We start from the raw sequence: 20177 nt of genomic DNA on the forward strand, positions 1-20177 counted from the left end.
TCCAGGTCTGGTTAGGCACTGAATATACCCTATATCATGTTAAATATTAATTAACCTAATATTAATTTAAATATTATTAAAGTATTATCCCTATTTTACTGTGGTGAATTCAAGGTTTACAGAAGTGAAGTGACTTGCCACAAGTCACACATAGAAGCTAGGGCTGGTGTTTCAAGCCAGATCTGCCTGGTTCCAGAATTCATGCTTTGTGGCAGAGAGTTGTTGAAAATCCAGGTCCTTTATAATCCATAGTCCATTTGTGCTCTGTGTATTCAGTCAGGCCTGATTTTAAACACGGGTCAAGAATTAGCAATAATGTGTCCTTTGGAGGGTCAATTAACCTGTTAACATTAATTTCTTCATTTGTAAAATGGCGACAATAATAAATAGCTGTCAGCATTGAGAGGTTTCAATCTGATTATACACACAGTAGGTCCTCCAATAAATGACGGTGTCTCTCTCTGCCACCTTTTGGCAACCATTACTCTTTCTCCCACCCCTGCACTCTATGTTCTCTCAGCAGAGCTTCTTTTACTTCTTTATTTTTGGAATTGGGTTAGAGGGCTGGGGATCTTTTTCTGTTTTGAGATTGAGAAAGCCAAACCATGATTAGGGTAAAGAGAAGAAAATACCCAGCAGCAAGTATTCCTGAAGTGTCCAGACTCCACTCATGAAACTTTGCTTATGTAATTGAATTAAATTAGTCTCTGGGAGGTATTTCAGGGGACCACCAGCACATGGTGACAAGCAGCAGACCTCAGTGGTGATTTGGTGATTCAGAGATTGAGGACTGCATCAGGGGACAGAAGTAGGCCAGTTGAGGGCAAACAACAGGCAGACATCTAGACCAGATCCTAGTGGTGAGAACACTCAGTAGGTCATGTCTATAAAGTAATTGGGAGCAGAGGTGGGGCCATGAGCAAACAGTATGACTGTTATTTTTGGCTACAGCTGGGTAAAAGAAGAAAAGAACTAGGAAGGAATTTGGTCAGAGCCTGGTGAAATAGAGGTGGGTTTGTCTCTGCGTGATCAATTTCCCCTTCTGTCCCACATCTCACTACTCTTCTTCCACACTCCATGTTACCACTATCATTTGATTTGAAGAGCAATTTAAATTGGCCTCACAGAGCTACATCAGAAGATTGACAAGGCCTATATCAAACAAAACTGAACTTGAATGAGAGATTTGGGTGTATTCTGGCAGGGGAACATAGAAACAGAGTTCCAGAAATAAATTTCTTTTAGCTGGAAGGTTGTAGGTCTTCGTGAAGTAAGATTCGTACACAAAACTCAAGTAGAGCAATAATTCACCACTATCTCTTAGAAATCAATAGTGAACATTTTCACACACAACTTAGTGGTGTATAAATGGGAACAACTTTTCTGGAGGGCATTTGATAATGTGTATCAAAGTTCTTCATTGTATATACCCCTTGACTCCATAATTTCATGTTTAAAAAATTTTCCTAAGAAAGTATTCAAAAGTACAGCCTAAATATTTTTCATACTAGCAAAAAATTGGGGACAACCTAAATGTCCAACAGTAGGAGATTACCTAAATAAATATGGTATAATCCATATGGGTAATAACTATATATGGTTTTAAAATCATATTTTAGGTAAATATTTTTATTTTTTTATTTTTTATTTATTTATTTATTTATTTATTTTAATTTTTTGTTTATTGCAGTAACATTGGTTTATGACATCGTAAAAATTTCAGGTGTACATCATTGTACTTCTATTTCTGCATAGATTACATCGTGTTCACCACCAAAATACTAATTACAACCCATCACCACACACATGTACCGAATTATCCCTTTCACCCTTCTCCCTCCCCCCTTCCCCTGTGTTCATTGCAGCGTTATTCACAATAGCCAAGACTTGGAAGCAACCTAAGTGCCCATCAAGGGACGAATGGATAAAGAAGCTGTGGTATATATACACAATGGAATACTACTCAGCCATAAGAAACGATGAAATCCAGGCATTTGTGACAACATGGATGGACATTGAGGGTATAATGCAAAGTGAAATAAGTCAGAGGGAGAAGGTCAAATATCGTATGATTTCCTTCATTAAGTAGTAGAAAATAACAACAATAGGTAAATATTTTTTAAGTGAATCAGTTGTTATTTATTTGAAAATAATAGAACAAAAACATTGTGTATGGGGTGACACCAACTTTGATAGTAAATCTAATGTACAGATAAAAACCTAGAAGAATAAAAACCAAAATTTTTACAGTAGAATTATGGATGTTTTAAAATAATTTCTGAAATACAATTATCTGTAATAAACATAAATGGAAAAAAGAAATAATCTTTTTTTCAAATAACAACAGATAAGAGAAAGTCTTTAACAGGTTATTTAAGACATAAAGAGAAGTAATTATATTTCTTATGTATATATATAAATATTTATACATATACATTTTAATCATTTGTTTTTACTAGTAGTTTCTTTTAAGTATGCTGGTTCTTGTTAAAAATATTAGTTTTTGTTTTCTACAAAGCTGTGTTCCTTTATCTTCTCAGTCTTCAAATAGAGATTTTGAATGTTATTTTGTGAAGAGTACTAAGTGGTTGTTTAGTTGAAATGGAGGAAGATATAGCTCATGACCATTTTTCCTTTCCCGTCAACCTCAGCTTTTATCACACAATTTCCTTTTGCCACTTTGGTCAAGAGGAGGGGCAGAAAATTTTGAGTTGTAGTACCACTCAGAGACAATTCATTTCTGCCTTCCATTTTGCAGCCCCTCACGCACCCAAGGGATCCAGGATTGGAAAGGACAACTTCTCCCACCTCGTTTTTGGGTCAGCTTCCTCCACCTGCATCACTGCATGACACAGACACAGGTAACATCTGCTTTCATTCCTCCAGATCTTTGTACCTGGGTATACTATCAGTCCTACTTATAAAGAAAGGATTCTAGGAATATAGCATTTTATTACAGATGACTTGGCATGAACATGAGATTGATGGGAAAGCATTCTCTATTGATTGTTTTAGGGCTGCGTTAACTCGGAAGGATGTGAAAACTGTAATTCAGCATTCACGGAGAGTTATTTTCTTTTTTTCAGTATGCAATGATTTTTGCTTTGTGTTACCTAAATGAAGAGGGATTTGGGGGCTTAATTACTTTTTATTTGGGCCTAATGATATACATATTATCTTATCAATCTTAAAGGATTCTGTAATAGAAAAGACTCCTTTTCCTTAGGAAATTAGATAAAATGTGCATAATTAAGTTCAGAAAATTTTGTAAATTAAAAAAACATTTAAAATAATGTAGTTACATGTGCAATTTGTTTTCTATATTTCTTGTATTATGGATATAATCTTCTCACACTGATTAATATAAGCGGCAAGGTAAATTTTAAATATTTACTATTTAAAAATTTCTTTTTATATTAATACCATTAATAGATTGAATTCTTTATGAATATTAACTAATGACTGCCCACTGATAAATTTATTTTCACATAGGCTTTTCTGGCAACATCATACACTAGAAGATTATTTCTAAAATTTTAATATACATGAAATCATTTGCGATTAAAAATACAAGTGTGTAGGCTGCAACCTGAGGTTTTTATTCAGCACATCTTGCACGGTGCACTGGAATCTGGAATGTTAACCAGTCTTCAATGTTAACCCTCAATAATTCTTTTGCAGATGGTGTGTGGGATACACTTTGGGAAACATTCCAGTAGAGTCATGTTGTAATTGAAAATAATGCAAGAACTTTTTAATATTTATATGTAGATCTGAATGTGTATATTATTTTTTTAAGGAAATATATTTATATTTTTTCAGAATTTCAAAAACATAGAATTTTTGTTCTTTGCATTGATAGTTTTAAAAGTGTCTCAGTAATTTGGGATGGTACCAATTCCGGTTAACGTTTGTATATGTGTGTTGAACATTTGGAACCATATTGGCTGGGTGAATAGGACCCAGCCTGATCAATCTATTGGTAGATTTTTACAAAATTCTTTCTGTATTTTCTAATAATTATGGCAGTAGTCACTAGGAGTACAAGTGACTTTATCAATATTGAAAACTTTTCCACTTCTTATATAAACCAAGCTTAGTCTACTTGCTTTAGGCACTTAAAGGAGTTAATAAGCAAACTCCCATATACATATACACATATACACACATATCTCTTAATCCTGGGTATGTTCCTGTAGACTGACATTTTAGTTTTTCTTAGGCAGAAATCATCCTGTTTCAAAGTTTTAATGCAAAATATATTTCTCTTCTTACTCTAGACATGAGCAATCAGGAAATGATTTGTTCATCCTTGAGAGTTCTTCATTCTCCTTCAGAGTCACAAAGTAGATCAAGGCCTGGAGGCACTGAAAGCCCTGGCAAAATGGATGACAGAGGTATATATTTTAAGCATCTAGATTCACCTGTCTCTAATGGATTGTCAAACTTTAGACTTTTGAAAAAAGTGTTCCTATCTGTACTTCATGTTCTCAGATGGTAATATGAAATCATAATTTTGTAGCCTAGAAGAAGAAGTCTTGTTTGTTTTTTTTTTAGGTTTGTGAGAATGGAGAAATTAATGAATTATTTTTATTTATTTATTTTAAAGATTTTATTTATTTTATTTTTTTTCCCCCTAAAGCCCCAGTAGATAGTTGTATGTCATAGCTGCACATCCTTCTAGTTGCTGTATGTGGGACGCGGCCTCAGCATGGCCGGAGAAGCGGTGAGTCGGTGCGCGCCCGGGATCCGAACCCGGGCCGCCAGCAGCGGAGCACACGCATTTAACCGCTAAGCCACGGGCCGGCCCTAATGAATTATTTTAAATTTGAGAAGCTAATAGCATGTTTTCATTAAAATTTGTTTAAGAGGAATTCATGAGGCCTTTAAAAGTAGCAGACAGAACCACCCAGGATTGCCTAGTGGTTAAAGTTTGGCCCAGTCTTCTTTGGCTGCCCGGGTTTGGTTCTGAGGCACGGAACCACACCAGTCATCTGTCGGCAGCCATGCTGCAGTGGCGGCTGACACAGAAGAACTAGAGGGACTTGCACCTAGAATATACAACTACATACTGGGGATTTGAGAAGAAAAAAAAAAGTGAGGAAGATTAACCAAAGATGTTAGCTCAGAGCAAATCTTTCAAAAAATAACATTAAAAGTAAAGGACAGACTAAAGTCTCAAGAAAAGATTGCATTTTCCAGAGAAATAAAAGTCTTAAAGCATAAGAAATGGAAAATATCCATTAGAAACTATGTTTTTAATCAGACAAAAGATATTTCAGGTGTCTTAAATATTTACCAAAGCTTAATGGCAATGAAGAAGAAAAATGTTCAAATCAAAAGGAGCATTCAAATTTTTCTGTTCTTTCTCTCTCCCCTCAAATATTGTCACAAACTCTAAATTGAGAATAACTTTTACTTGTTTAATTTAGTGACAGAGATACAACTTTTAGGTACCGAGGACCTCAAAAACAGGAGGATAAATATAGTATTGACTAGAGAAAAATAGAATTGATGAAAAATAAAGGAAAGTTGATTTCTAGAAATTACTCTAAGGACGAACCCCAATTACATTTGCAGCTTCAGAATATCCACTATTGGCCACCAATTTCTAAAGAATATTGACTGCTTTCTTCTTCCTCTTCATGGTTGGTTGTGATCACAGGAAGGAGTATACATGTCAGTGTAGATTCTCATGAATGTGTATTGTGTCTATTGCCATCTGTCCTTTTGTCAGGGATGAACTTTTGAAATCCTATAGGACTGTTCCTGTGTGTAAGATTTCTAGAATGGGTGTATGTCAGTCAGAAATCTGAAACTTTAAAACTGTAATTATGAGATCACAAATTCAAATCAATTTGTATGATATATTTATGTAAAATTGTTAGAGAAGATTGTCTTTTTGTTCCAAATGGCGTCCTAGGTTAAGGTTAGTAGTGGGCCAGGCTCTATTCCTAATGATTATTTTCTTCCTTCTTAATTTGAAGAGTTTTCAGTGCCCTGGCGTCTCATTGTAGCGACTCTTGGGATCTTCTGTTTACTTCTTTTGGCGACAGCCAGAGTGTTGGGGACAAAGAGTGAGTAATTGAAATATATCCTTCAAGTCTGAGTAACAGCAGTAAGCACTAACTGTGCAGATATTAACCAGGATCCAACAACTGTTCCTCAGCTGTAATCTGAGAATGTTCCAGGTGGATCTTTTTTGGTGATTTTTCCTCAGACACATCACAGTGTCATTTTCATTTTACTTATCTATCCCAATGACTGTGTCAGTAATGAGTTTTCTCATTCTGTATAATACATGGTAACATTCCTTCTGATACAGGACTTAGTAATATTCTGCCTTCGGAGTTTAGATCGTTGTGAATTTTAGATAGACATTAGTTGAGAAACAACTGTTCAAAGGAAATTATGACTTTCTCTTGACTTTTTCTAAGTATACAGTGAAGGAATGGTTTATCAAAAAGAGTGACCCTATGCATGGATGTTAGATGATCTTGAATTCAACATTTGTCTTTTATTTGAATTCCTTGACATCTTTAGAGAAAATCACTGGTATGTTACACTCAGATAAAATTACATATTTGAATCTTCCTCTCTTTTCTCCTGTGGATATTCCAACTACTCAAATAATAATAGTGCTATCTCTTCAGGTTTGTTAGTGCAGATTTTCATACTCAGAAGATAGGTCACTAAATGTTGATTGACTGATTTTTACATTGGTACCTATTTGTAAATGATGTACTAACTGTCAAAAAGAAACTAAACTGAATAGTAAGGTGTTACCATTATAAGTTTATGCAGATAGCTTATTTTATTAATTCTATACTTAAGTTGCTAATAGTGAGAATTTTGATGTTTCTATTTCTGTGGTCAGTTTATTGAGGTGTTACTTTCTAAATGTCAAATTACTAATTAAAGTAATTAAATGGGTTGTTTGCCAAAGTGAGACTTTTTCTCTAATATTAAATTTCAACATTTAAGCATTATGAGTACTTTTTTGTGTTGTATCTATGTTATTATTTTAGTTTTTCAGCATATTCAAGAAAAACATCAACAGGAGGAAATTCTACGAAATCTCAGTCAAAAGTACCACAATATAAAAAATGATAGCTACTTAAAGGAGCAACTTCTGACAAAGAAGACTTTAGAATATGACATTCTCAAAAATGAAACTCTTCAGCAGAAAAAGGAACTGGACTCACTCTTTATAGGAAAGAAGAGATGTAGAAAACAGGAGAGCTTTTCAAAGTCTTTGCAAAATACAGGTATTTTGGATACAGGAGGAAATCTTGAATGAAAGATTGCGTGATTTTTTCATTATTTGTTCCCCTCCAGAGGCTTTGAGGCCTAACAAACAGGTGTACGGTATATGCTAGAGATCTGTGTCTACTGGACAACTGTACACTGTGCCTGTTGGATGTAGTGGGTATTTGTGTTTATGTGTTTCAAACATGGGATTAAGACCCCAGAAGCCATGTTTGGAGTAGTAGAGCCCTATGTTTCCCAAAATTCAATGGCAGTTCTTGCATTCCTACTGCTCCCAGAAGGTGAAATACTATGTCAGCTCCCCTGAAAATTTGGGTCATTTTGGAACTGTGGGCAAATTAGACACTCCCATTTTGTTGCTGACATGAAATATCGAGGCTATCAGTAAAAATATACTTAGGCACTAGTGGGCACAAGGCCTTTTATTTGGATGCTGTTGTAAAGATAATTGTGTGTGTGTGTGTGTGTGTGTGTGTGTGTATGTGTGTATGTTGCCATTCTGCCCTGACTTCAGATATATGGTCTATTTGTGATCAATACATATTCCCCAGTACATCTGTAAGATTCGCCATAGTGTTGATGCTTGTGCGACTCTGTGTGATGATACCATTAAAAACATCCAGGAGATAAGAATATTAAATCTTATACTGTAAACTCTGTTATCGTGCATGACAATGAAATGAACTGACCTGGTTAATCAACAACTACTAAATATTTGTTTAGGATTTAGAGTTTACAAAGAGATTTTGCATATTTACTATCATTTAGTTATGGTAGTTAATAGAAATTCACTGTCTTTATTACTAGAGGATCAATAATATTTTTAAAATTTGGTATATTGTAAAATACATGAGGAGGAAAAAATCTAAAGAATAATGTTTATTTTATTTAGAAGGCATTCCAGAATCTTCTTTTGAATTTTATTTTATTATTTTTAAAACATCTTCATTGAGGTATTATTATTATGCAAAGAACTGCACATATTCAATGTATGCAATTTGATGCACTTGGGCCTGTGCATATATCTGTGAAACCATTCACAATGTGGGCAATAGACACATCCATCACCTCCAAGTTTTTCTCCTGTTCCTTTTTTTGTGTATGGCAAGAACACTTAACATGAGATCTACCCTTTTAACAAGTTTTTAAGTGCACAATTCAGTATTGTTAACTGTAGGCACTATGTTGTACAACAGATCTCTAGAACTTATTCATCTTGTATAACTGAAACTATATACCCATTGAACAACAACTCCTCATTCCCCTACCCCACCCCACCCCAGCCCTGGCAACCATCATTCTACTTTCTGTTTCTCTGAGTTTGACTATTTTTTATGTCTCATTAAGTGGAATCATGCAGTATTTGTCCTTCTGTGATTGGCTTATTTCACTTAGCACAATATTCTCAAGCTTTATCTATGCTGTCGCATATGCCAGAATTTCCTTGTCTTTAAGGCTGAATAATATTCTGTTGTATGTATGTACCACATTTTCTTTATCTCTTCATCCATCGGTGGACATTTGGGTTGTTTCCATATCTTGGTTATTGTGAATAATGCTGCAATGAATATGAGAGTGCAGATATCTCTTGGCCTTCTAGAATATGGATGAACCTCACATTATCATTCTTGATAGCTATTAAGAGTATTTATAGAGGGCTGATAAATATATTACTCTGCTTAACAGAATACCAGACGACAAGAAGTTTAATGTTTCACCTTATATGTTGTAGGCAAACTCTGTGAAGACCACGGGTCCTGTTGTGGAGGAAAGTGTTATTATTTTACCACTGAAACAAAAGACTGGAAGGGATGTAAACAGACTTGCCAAAGTTGCAGTTTATCTCTTTTGAAGATAGATGATGAAGATGAACTGGTATCATGGATTGTTATGTTCACTTTTGTTCTCTTGCACTCTGTGTGCCATTCTTGGACCCAAGATATTGAGGACAGGAGGGAGTCCAGAAAGAGGGACCTGTAGTTATTCTTTGTCTCTTGAGTGAGCAAAAATTGTTAAGATAGTTAAGAGTCAACCAGGAGACCCCTGCCTGCTAATAGGCATATGATCTTGTTACTAAACATTCAATACACATTATCTATCCTGACAACCTTTATTATTTCTAAAATAGAAACCCCCTTGAAGGTGCAGTTTGGGTCTTTGCAATCACCTCCCTCTCTAAGGAGTCTGCAGGGGAACTTGCTCATGGAGAAGTATGCTTTTCCTTCGATGAAGTACTTAACCCTTTGGTAAATCGCAGCCTGGACCCAGCGATTCTTTCTCCACATAAAGTGGCAGTTACGAGCCCTGAGGCAGTGTAGTCTGGTAGTTACTATTAGGAATACAGGAGCCTGGGATAAAATCCAGCTCTGCCACTTACTGGCTGGGTGACCTTGGGTAAAGTACTTAACCTCTCTGGGCCCTAGTTTTCCTATTTGCAAAATGAAGATAATAATGAGGAACATAAAAGTGATAACAGTTTTACAAATGAGCCTTATGGTGATTTTCACTGCATCTTTAGGTAACATTTACCTGATCACTATTCTCATATATTACATCAAGATGTATAGCTTTCAAAAAGAATTATAAAAAGAGAAAATGCAGTGACAACAATATCAAAATTATTTTTTTAATTTATTACTAATAAAAACTATCTACAAACATAAAATGTGTTTTTATAGAGAGATGTTTGTAAAGATCAGACTGAAACCTCTATTTATCGTTTAGGAAAACAACACAAAATTTATATGCAAATCTAATAGATGTTTTAAATCACAACATAAAAGAATTTATGAGATCAAGTCATAAAATAACTTTTTATGTTTGTTGCAGTAAAACACAGTTAAATTTAAACCTATATTTTAAAATACATTGTCATTTAATCAAACATTATGTAATATGTCACTTTGATATATTACATTATAGGACAGTAAATATTTCCAAATACTGCGCTTTTCCCCCTCACCTCTTCCAATTACTGAACTACCGCCAGTCTTTCAGTTTTGAAGCTGAAGGCTGAAGTCTCCCAGGCACATCTCCCCAGATATACCTGTTGTTTTAATAAATTTATTTTGAAGATTCCTTTTTTCACTTAAGAATATGTAATATCATTTTTCTCCATGCATAAGTATTTTTCTGGAACATGATTTTTGAATGGTTCCATAAAGTTCATAAATTATTCAACATATCTCCTATTGTTAGATATTTAGATTTTAAATTTTTCCATTTTTTAAATAATCTATGAGACTGGCAACCATTTTTAACATAAATAATCCCGGGGGCCAGCCTGGTGGCATAGTGGTTAAGTTCGTGTGCTTCGCTTCTGTGGCCCAGCATTCGCAGGTTTGGATCCCGGATGCAGAACTACATGCTGCTCATCAAGCCATGCTGTGGCAGCATCCCACATACGAAATAGAGGAAGATTGGCACAGATGTTAGCTCAAGGCCAATGTTCCTCACCAAAACAAATAAATAAATAAAATAATCTTGTAGAAAATTACTTAGAAAAATGAAAATACAGAAATTATGGGGAGAGAAGGTTTTCTAGGAAGGAGGGTTGAAGGATGATGTAGCAGAGTAGTGGCCTTAGAAACAGTTGGGCCCTTTACCTATCCTTTTCATTCATCTGACAGGTGGGAATTTAGTCACATGATATGTTTTGTTTCCTTTATAGGCCTTCCTTCAACCCCAGGCTTATGGAAATCTCTACTGGATTGGATTATCATATAATGCAGAGGAAAGGAAGTGGAAATGGATTGACAATGGCACATTTTCTGGAATGTAAGTCTCTGGATTGCATTTGAACTCTAATATTGGTGTTGGGGCTGGAAGGATTGTATCTAAAAGAAATCTTCTCGTATTTTGCACAGCTTAACTCATTTTCAAGTAGACATCATTGGTAAGAATAAGTAGAATGATTAGGAAAGTGTTTTAGGAAGTATAGCTAAAAAGGAAGAGATGTGTCACACAGAGTTATTAATAACAATAAAATTATGATGCTAAACACATGCTCAGAAGTATGTGTTATGAGGTACACAAAATAAAACAAAATCATAAAGTGAAGTGATATGGAGAGATTGAACCATCCTGACCCAGCCAAAGTGATCCCTCCCACAACATTAAATGAATATTTTGAGTATCCCAAGAATTCATTTGAAACTCCTTTACATTATTAGTTTATATTATTTATAAAAATAAATATATGTGAGTATACACACACACACACACACACACCTGCACTATGGTTCTTCTGTTTTGAAATGCAGAGTTTTGTATACTCTTGGGTTTACATTTAGTTATAATCTGCTGTTAAACTGTCCAATGATTTTTAAAAAATCCAAATTATATGTTACATTATTTATTTCTAGAAATTGTTTCATGTTTCCAAATCTTTCTAGTTACTCATATTTTCAAGCTGTCTTTTATTTCTTGAAAGATACTAAGCATTCTTATTTTATATTTGGTATCTGATAATTCTTAGATTTGAAGTTTTGTGGGTCCACTCTATTGTTGCTGCTGGCTTTTGTTCATGATGCCATTTTCTTTGTAGTGTTGAGTGATTTTTTTTCTCCTTTTTGAGCTGCTGTGGAAATTAGTCAAGGACGGAGATGAAGGTGGCTCCTCAAGAAAGAATTTGCTTTTGTTGGATGCCTTGGGGCTCTATGAGTCAGGGCCACTTTTTTTATTATTATTTTTATTGAGGTCATAATAGTTTATAACAGTGTGTAATTTCAGTTGTACAGTATTATTTATCCGTCACCATATATATGTGCCCCTTTAACTCTTATGCCCACCCCCTAACCCTCTTCCTCTCTGGTAACCACTACTCTGTTCTCTTTGTCCATGTACTTCTTTATCTTCCACATATGAGTGAAATCATATGGTGTTTGTCTTTTCTGTGTGGCTTAATTCACTTAACATAATACCCTCAAGTTCCAACCATATTGTTTCAAATGGGACAATTTTGTCTTTTTTTATAGCTGAGTAGCATTCCATTATATATATACACCACATCTTCTTTATCCATTCATCAATTGATGGGAACTTGGGTTGATTCCACATCTTGGCTATTGTGAATAATGCTGCAATGAACATAGGGGTGCATAAGTCTCCCTGAATTGTTGATTTCAAGTTCTTTGGATAATACCCAGTAGTGGGATAGCTGGGTCGTGTGCTACTCTTAATTTTTGAGAAATCTCTATACTCTTTTCCATAGTGGCTGCAGCACTTTGCATTCCCACCAGCAGTGTATGTGGGTTCTCTTTTCTCCAAATCCTCTCCAACATTTGTTCTTTTTAGTCTTGTTGATTACAGCCATTCTAACAGATATAAAATGATATTTCAATGTAGTTTTGATTTGCATTTTCCTGATGATTAGTGATGTTGAACCTCTTTTCATGTGCTCATTGGCAATCTGTATATCTTTTTTGGGAAAATGTCTGTTCATATCCTCTGCCCATTTTTTGATTTGGTTGTTTTTTTTTTTTTTTTAAAGATTGTATTTTTTTATTTCCCCCCGCCAAAGCCCCAGTAGATAGTTGTATGTCGTAGCTGTACATCCTTCTAGTTGCTGTATGTGGGACACAGCCTCAGCATGGCCGGAGAAGCGGTGCGTAGGTGGGCGCCCAGGATCCGAACCTGGGCCGCCAGCAGCGGAGCGAGCGCACTTAACCGCTAAGCCACTGGGCCGGCCCAGATTTGGTTGTTTTTTATTGTTGTTGAATTGTTTATGAATTTTGGAGATTAATCCCTTGCCACATATATGACTTGCAAATATTTTCGCCAGTTGGTGGGTTGTCTTTTCGTTTTGTTCCTGGTTTCCTTTGCCCTGAAGAAGCTCTTTACTCTGATGAAGTCTCATTTGTTCATTTTTTATTTAGTTTCCCTTGTCCGAGTAGACAAGGGTATTTGAAAAGATCTATCTAAGACTGATGTTAAAGAGTGCACTGTCTATATTTTCTTCCAGGAGTTTTATGGTTTCACGTCTTCCTTCAAGTCTTTAATACAGTTTGAGTTAATTTTTGTGTATGGCAAAAGATAAAGGTTTACTTTCATTCTTCTGCTTGTGGCTGTCCAGTTTTCCCAGCACCATTTATTGAAGAGGTTTTTATTTCTCCGTTATATGTTCTTGGCTCCTCCTTCGAAGATTAGCTGTCTGTAGATGTGTGGTTTCATTTCTGGGCTTTCAATTCTGTTCCATTGGCCTGTGTGTCTGTTTTTGTGCCAGTACCATATTATTTTGATTACTATACCTTTGTAATATATTTTTAATTCAGGGATTGTGATGTCTCCAGCTTTGTTCTTTTTTCTCAGGATTGCTTTAGCTATTCGGGGTCTTTTGTTACCCCATATGAATTTTAGGATTCTTTGTTCTAGTTCCATGAAGAATGTCCTTGAGATTCTGATTGGGATTGCATTGACTCTGTAGATTGCTTTAGGTAGTGTGGACATTTTAACTATGTTTATTCTTCCAATCCATGTTCATGGAATATCTTTCTATTTCTTTATGTCATCATCTATTTCTTTCAATAATGTCTTATAGTGGTTTTTATTCCTCATTTTGTTAATGTGGTGTATCACATTGATTGATTTGCACATTTTGAACCATGCCTGCATCCCTGATGTAAATCCCACTTGATCATGGTGTATGATCCTTTTAATGTATTGCTGTATTTGGTTTACCAATATTTTATTGAGGATTTTTGCATCTATGTTCATCAGTGATATTGGCCTCTAATTTTCCTTCTTTGTATTGTCTTTTTCTGGCTTTGAGATCAGGATGATGTTGGCCTTGTAAAATGTGTTAGGAAGTGTTCTGTCTTCTTCAATTTTTTGGAATAGTTTCAGAAGGATAGGTATTAAATCTTTTTGAATGTTTGGTAGAATTCTCCAGAGAAGCCATCTGGTCCTGGATTTTTATTTTTTGGGAGGTTTTGATTACTGTTTCAGTCTCTTTACTTGTGATTGGTCTATGCAGATTATCTAATTCCTCTTGATTCAGTTTTGGGAGTTTGTATGAGTCTATGAATTTATCCATTTCTTCTAGATTGTCCAACTTGTTGGCATATAGTTTTTCATAGTATTCTCTTATAATCCTTTGTATTTCTGAGGTGTCCATTGTAATTTCTCCTCTTTCACTTCTAATTTTATTTATTTGAGCCTTCTCTCTTTTTTTCTTAATGAGTCCAGCTAAGTATTGGTCAATTTAGTTTATCTTCTCAAAGAACCAGGTCTTAGTTTCATTGATCCTTTCTACTGTTTTTTTTTTTGGTTTCAATTTCATTTATTTCTGCTCTAATTTTTATGATATCCATCCTTCTGCTGACTTTGGGCTTTGTTTGTTCTTTTTTTCCTACTTCTGTTAGGTGTAGTTTAAGATTGCTTATTGATATTTTTCTTGTTTATTAAGGTAGGCTCATATTGCTATGAATTTCCCTCTTAGGACCGCTTTTGCTGCATCCCATATGTGTTGGTATGGTGTATTTTCATTTTCATTTGTCTCCAGATATTTTTTGATTTCTCCTTTGATTTCTTCAGTGATCCATTGATTCTTCAGTAGCATGTTGTTTAGTCTCCATATATTTGTCACTTTCCCAGCTTTTTTCTTGTAGGTGATTTTTAGTTTCCTAGCATTATGGTTGGAAATGATGCTTGATATGATTTCAATCTTCTTATTTATTGAGGTTTGCTTTGTTTCCCAACATATGGTCTATCTTTGAGAATGTTCATGTGCAGTTGAGAAGAATGTGTATTCTGCTGTTTTTGGATGGAGTGTTCTATTTATATCTATTAAGTCCATCTGGTCTACTTTTTCATTTAATTCCAGTATTTTCTTGTTGACTTTCTGTCTGGATGGTGTATCCATTAATGTAAGTGGGGTTTTAAGGTCCCCTAGTATTGTTGTGTTGCTATTAATATCTCCTTTTAGGTCTGTTAATAGTTGCTTTATATACTTTGGTGCTCCTGTGTTAGGTGCATATATATTTATAAGCCTTATGTCCTCTTGCTGGAAAGTCCCTAGGTCGCTGCAGTTTGGGGAAGGAGGGGATATCTCCTTACTGCCTCCTGGAGGGTCCAGCACCTCCACCTTCAGGCGTATGGTTGCATGGGTCTCTCAGACGTCTATTGCGTTGTGTGAGTGTCCTCCATTGGTTTATGAATGTCCTTTTCATTGCGTCCCAGGGAGGAGAGTCTAAGGGAAGAGCTCACTCTGCCAAGATCCTGACATCACCCGTTTTCCAGGGCTACTTTTATTTCTAAATATGGGCCCTGCAAGTAGTGTAGTTCTGGGCTGCAAACCTACAAAAACGATTTAAGGAAATTACCTTAAGGTAATCTCAGCCTGTAAGTACACTTTCAGGCAAACAATCTCAAGGTCACAGAACAGAAAGGCTCATGGACCAAATAAACATACTTAAATTGTATAGTTAATTAAATTAATTTAAAACACATTGCACTATGTCGAGGGAAAGAAATGGAATGACTGTCACACTTGGATGAGTTGGGTAGGTTGTCACATTTAGGATGAGGTGCTTGAGGGTGAAACAATCACCTGAATCCTGGGTTAAGCAATCTTCATATGGCCTGACTCTCTCTGCCCCATAACTCTTTCCTGATGATGGTGTGGTTTCTAGGACCAGACTTGAGATTCAAGTAAAGGGTCTCAACAGACAGAAGGTTCTTGTGGCCAGCATACACATTTTCTTTATTGGGGAGATGCAGGAGCATGTAAGCCTGACCACAGCTGCAGCTTTCTAATTAACCTTATGAGCAGCTATGGATTTTATTTGAGTTTCTTAGACAGAGGGCCAGAATGAGTGTCACCAATGGGTGGGGAACTTCGGACCTCATGAATGTTGAGTATCTATGTGTGTCATGTATATTTGGAGTATCATATTTAGTGTCTACTTTGGTCTTTCTTCCTTTTCTACGTTTAGCACACATATGCTTTACTTTCTGTATCTATACCACACGTCCCATAGGTTACTGACTTACTTATCCATACTTAATACATCTTATGTGTTCTGCCTATGCCTCACAAGCTACTTAGTTTCATTTATCTTCCTTCTTTGTTTCTCTTTATTCCTGTAGCCTATTTTAATGCTCTTAAATAATATAGCAAATGCAAATTATATGAGAGATGATTTATGGTTTTGAACACTTAGGTGGGATTATTCGTTTTCTCTTCTAAGTGCAAGGTTCAAAGACAGTTCTTGGGTGGTTTATACTGAAGATATATCCCTTTGGGGTCTCAATTCTTTATAGCTTGTCTTCTGTTTAGAATCTTGGGTGAAATTCATTATTCAGCCTACTACATCAATTGAGGGTAAAATGACTTCAGAGCTTCACTTACCCTTTTGAGTTCCCATCTTTACTTAACCCTCTGCCTGAGTATGAATTTGTTTCTTTCCAGTTCATAAATTTATTGAAGAAGTTTTAAATTTATTTTCAGCATTTTTAATTATTTCAATAGGAAGTTAGTTCTGGTGTCTAACCCACCACTTTGCTAAAATAGAATTCCTGCATTTAGATATTTTTCAATGGATTGTCATATTTTAGCTAATAATTATTGACTATGGGGTAGAGAAGGAAAAGAAACAAAACAAATTAAAACATCAATTAAACAATTTCATCTCTGGCTATATTCCAATTCTGCTTTTTCTCTTTAAGGTATATGGTTATCTCTGTCACAGAAATTCAGTTCTTCTCCTTTTTAATCTCTTGCTTTTACTGAAAAAATTAACATAAGAGAGCAGATTTGCTATATATCCTGATCCCTTAGCAATATTACAAGGTAATTTTGCCTTCTGAAAAAAAATTCCCAGTATGGAATAGAATCGAAGATTACGGGTGTGATCCAGAGGCTCTTATTCTATTTAACAGGATAAGAGCAAAAGAAAATCTTTCAGTGATGAAGTTGTGATTAACATTTCCATATTCCAGATCTTTAGGCAACACACTTAAAAAGATGATGATTTATGTTATTGTAAGCTTCAGAATTCAACAGTTGACCATATATGTTTTATGTTCTACAGTAAATCTACAATAGTGAGTTTGCCTTCTGGGATAGGACAATGTGCATTTTTAAGCTCAAGAAGAATAACAAATATTGATTGCTCCAAAACCTATAATTGTATCTGTGAGAAGAGAATTGACTGTGTTTCCACTGCCCACTTCAAGTAGACACAGAAGAAAGGGTGAGATGGAATTTTGTCCCTTTTTGTTTGTATTTTTCCTGTGATAATTTGTGATTATTTACAAATTAATGTTTTTGACAGCAGGACTTACTCCATTATGGAAAAAGAGATGAGTTGGAAGAGGAAGAAAATGCTCTTTTGGACCGTGATTTAAGAGATCAGATGCCGGCTGTCTTCTTGGGGAAGAGGGGAAGATTTTGTCTTTGGAAATCAGTTACCCCTCTCTTTAATGACCCTGAGAAATTCTCTCTTTCTGTTTCCCTGAACTACCCACAGAGCCAATTAGACAGCTCTGGATCTTCCTTATCCATAGGATAAATCATTTCAATAGGCTTAGGCTTGGAGAGATAGCACAATAAAGAACTAAAAAAATAGTTATCCTGCCCATCCCTCATTTAGATGCTTACTTCTCATTTAAAATTGAAGCGATAGTACCAAGAACTGTCATATAACCTTTACCCATAGTTACCATTTGTTTATATTTTGCTCTAGCTGCACTTTACAGTTCTCTTTCTCTCTATATACTGATCCATTTGATAATAAATTGGGGACATTATGTTCCTTTGTCTAAATATTTTACAGGAACAAGGACTTTGTCTTTTATAACCATAGTACAATGATCAAAATCAGGAAATTGAGCATTTCTACACTACTATGATTTCATCTATAATCCATATGCAAATTTTGTCAACTGTCCCGACAATGTCATTTATAGGTATTTTTCCTTCATGTTCAGGATCATGCAATACATTTAGTTGTGATGTCACATTAGTTTCCTTTAATATGGGACAATTTCTCAGGATTTCTTTGTTTTTCTTGACCTTGACATTTTAATAATCAACCTTACTGAGTCATACATTCATGCAATAAAATGCATCTTTTTTAAATCATGAGATCAATGGGTTTTTAACAAATGTGTACACCTCTTAAATACCATCAAATCAAGACAAAGAACATTTTCATCACCTCCAAAAGTTCTTTTCTGCCCCTCCCCACCCACTTGGCCCCAGACAACCAGTGATATGCTTTCTGTCACTATAAATTAGTTTTGCCTATTATGGAATTTCATACATCATGTGCTGTTTTGTCTCTGGCTTCTTTTTGCTCAGCATATTTTTGAAATTAATTCATGTTCTTTCATGTATCATTAGTTCATTCTTTTTGTTACTGCGTAGTATTGCATGGTACGGATATACCACAATTTGTTCATCCACCTATGGACATTTGATGTGTTTCCAGTTTTTGGCTATTATGAATTAACTTACCATGAACATTTATGTGCCAGTCTCTGTGTGGACATGTGTTTTCATTTCTTTTTATTAAATATCTAGGAATTTGATTGTTGAATCTTATGGTAAGTGCATGTTTAATTTTGTAAGAAACTTCTAGTTCATTTTCCAATGTGGTTGCATCATTTTATTTTCCCAGTAGCAACATATGAGAGTTCCAGTTGCTTCATATCATTGCAAGATTTGATATTGTCAATCTTTTTAATTTTAGCTATTTATGGTGGGTATGTAATGGTATCTCATTGTGGTTTTTAATTTGTATTTCCCTGAAGACTAACGACATGGAGCATCTTTTCATGTATTTATTGGCAATTTGTATATCTTCTTTTGTGAAGTATCTGTCCAATATTTTGCCCATTGAATTGTCTATTCTCTCTTTTTTAAAATTGTGTTTGTCTGTCTTATTATGGAATTGTAAGAGTTCTTTACATAACTTGGATACAAATCCCTTGTTAGATATATGTCTTGCAAATACTTTCTCCAAGTCTGTCTTCCTTTGTCATTTTCTTAATGGTGTCTTTCAAGAAGCAGAGGTTTTAAAGTTTCGATGAAGCCTAGTTTATCGTTTTCTTCTTTTTTTGTGCTTTTTATGTCCTATCTAAGAAATCTTTGCCTACATCAGGATCACAGAGATTTTTCTTTTATGTTTGTTTCTAGAAGCTTTATAGTTTTAACTTATATGTTTAGCCTATACCCCTTTCAAGTTAATTTTTGTGTGTGAGAAAAGGGTCGAGGCTCACTATTATTTCATATAGATATCCAGTTTTGTTGCCATAATTGTTGAAAAGACTTCTCTATCCTCCTTTGAATTACTTTGGTGCCTTTGTAGAAAATTAATTGACCATATCTGTGTGGGTCTATTTCTGGATTCTCTATTTTGTCTCATGATCTATATAATTAATCTTGCAGTAATAGTACACTGTCTCCATTACATGGATTTATAGTCAGCCTTGGAATCAGATGTGCTAATCCTCAAAATTTGTTCTTTTTCAAAAATATATTGGCTATTCCTGGATTTTGCATTTTCTCAACATTTCTTCAGAAGTGCTTGATGAGATTTTGCCTGGGATAGCATTGAATCTGTAGATTAATTGGGGAGAATTGCTACCTTAACAATATTGAGTGTTATATTTCATGAATATGATTGCTCTCTCCATTTGGTTAGGTCTTTTTAAGTTTCTCTCAGCAATGTGATACATTTCAGGATATAGGTCTTATACATATTTTGTTAAATTTATATTTTTGATGCTATTATAAATGGCATTTAATGTTTTTTTCAAATTATTTGTTATTAGTTTATAGAAATGAAGTTGGTTTTTGTAAATTGACCTCATGTCCTATCACCTTGCTAAATTTACTTATTTCCAGTAGGTATTTTTTCCTTTTTGTAGATTCCTTAGGATTTTTCTTTTCTATGTACATAATC

At 34.9% G+C, this 20177-nt stretch overlaps 3 protein-coding genes across 7 annotated transcripts in view; all 3 read left to right on the top strand.

Moving 5' to 3' along the window:
- LOC131416326 (killer cell lectin-like receptor 2) overlaps positions 1-20177 on the top strand; it is a 229024-nt gene that overhangs the window by 98942 nt on the left and 109905 nt on the right. The gene's annotated exons all lie outside the window — the stretch shown is intronic.
- Positions 2001-20177, top strand: part of LOC131416327 (T-cell surface glycoprotein YE1/48-like) — a 116094-nt gene continuing 97917 nt past the window's right edge. The window contains exons 1-2 of the mRNA XM_058558794.1: positions 2001-2108; positions 2759-2861. The gene's annotated coding sequence lies outside the window, so the exon portion shown is untranslated. The remainder of the gene's footprint in view (positions 2109-2758; positions 2862-20177) is intronic.
- On the top strand, positions 4283-19164 carry LOC131416329 (killer cell lectin-like receptor 2). Its single transcript, XM_058558798.1, has 7 exons — positions 4283-4397; positions 5988-6077; positions 7029-7268; positions 9002-9144; positions 10940-11046; positions 17301-17462; positions 17547-19164. Exons 1-6 carry the CDS (start codon positions 4283-4285, stop codon positions 17446-17448), a joined length of 843 nt encoding a protein of 280 aa, XP_058414781.1. The 3' UTR covers positions 17449-17462; positions 17547-19164.

The sequence above is a fragment of the Diceros bicornis genome, chromosome 17 (genome assembly GCF_020826845.1).
Source record: "Diceros bicornis minor isolate mBicDic1 chromosome 17, mDicBic1.mat.cur, whole genome shotgun sequence".
Classification (NCBI taxonomy): domain Eukaryota; kingdom Metazoa; phylum Chordata; class Mammalia; order Perissodactyla; family Rhinocerotidae; genus Diceros; species Diceros bicornis.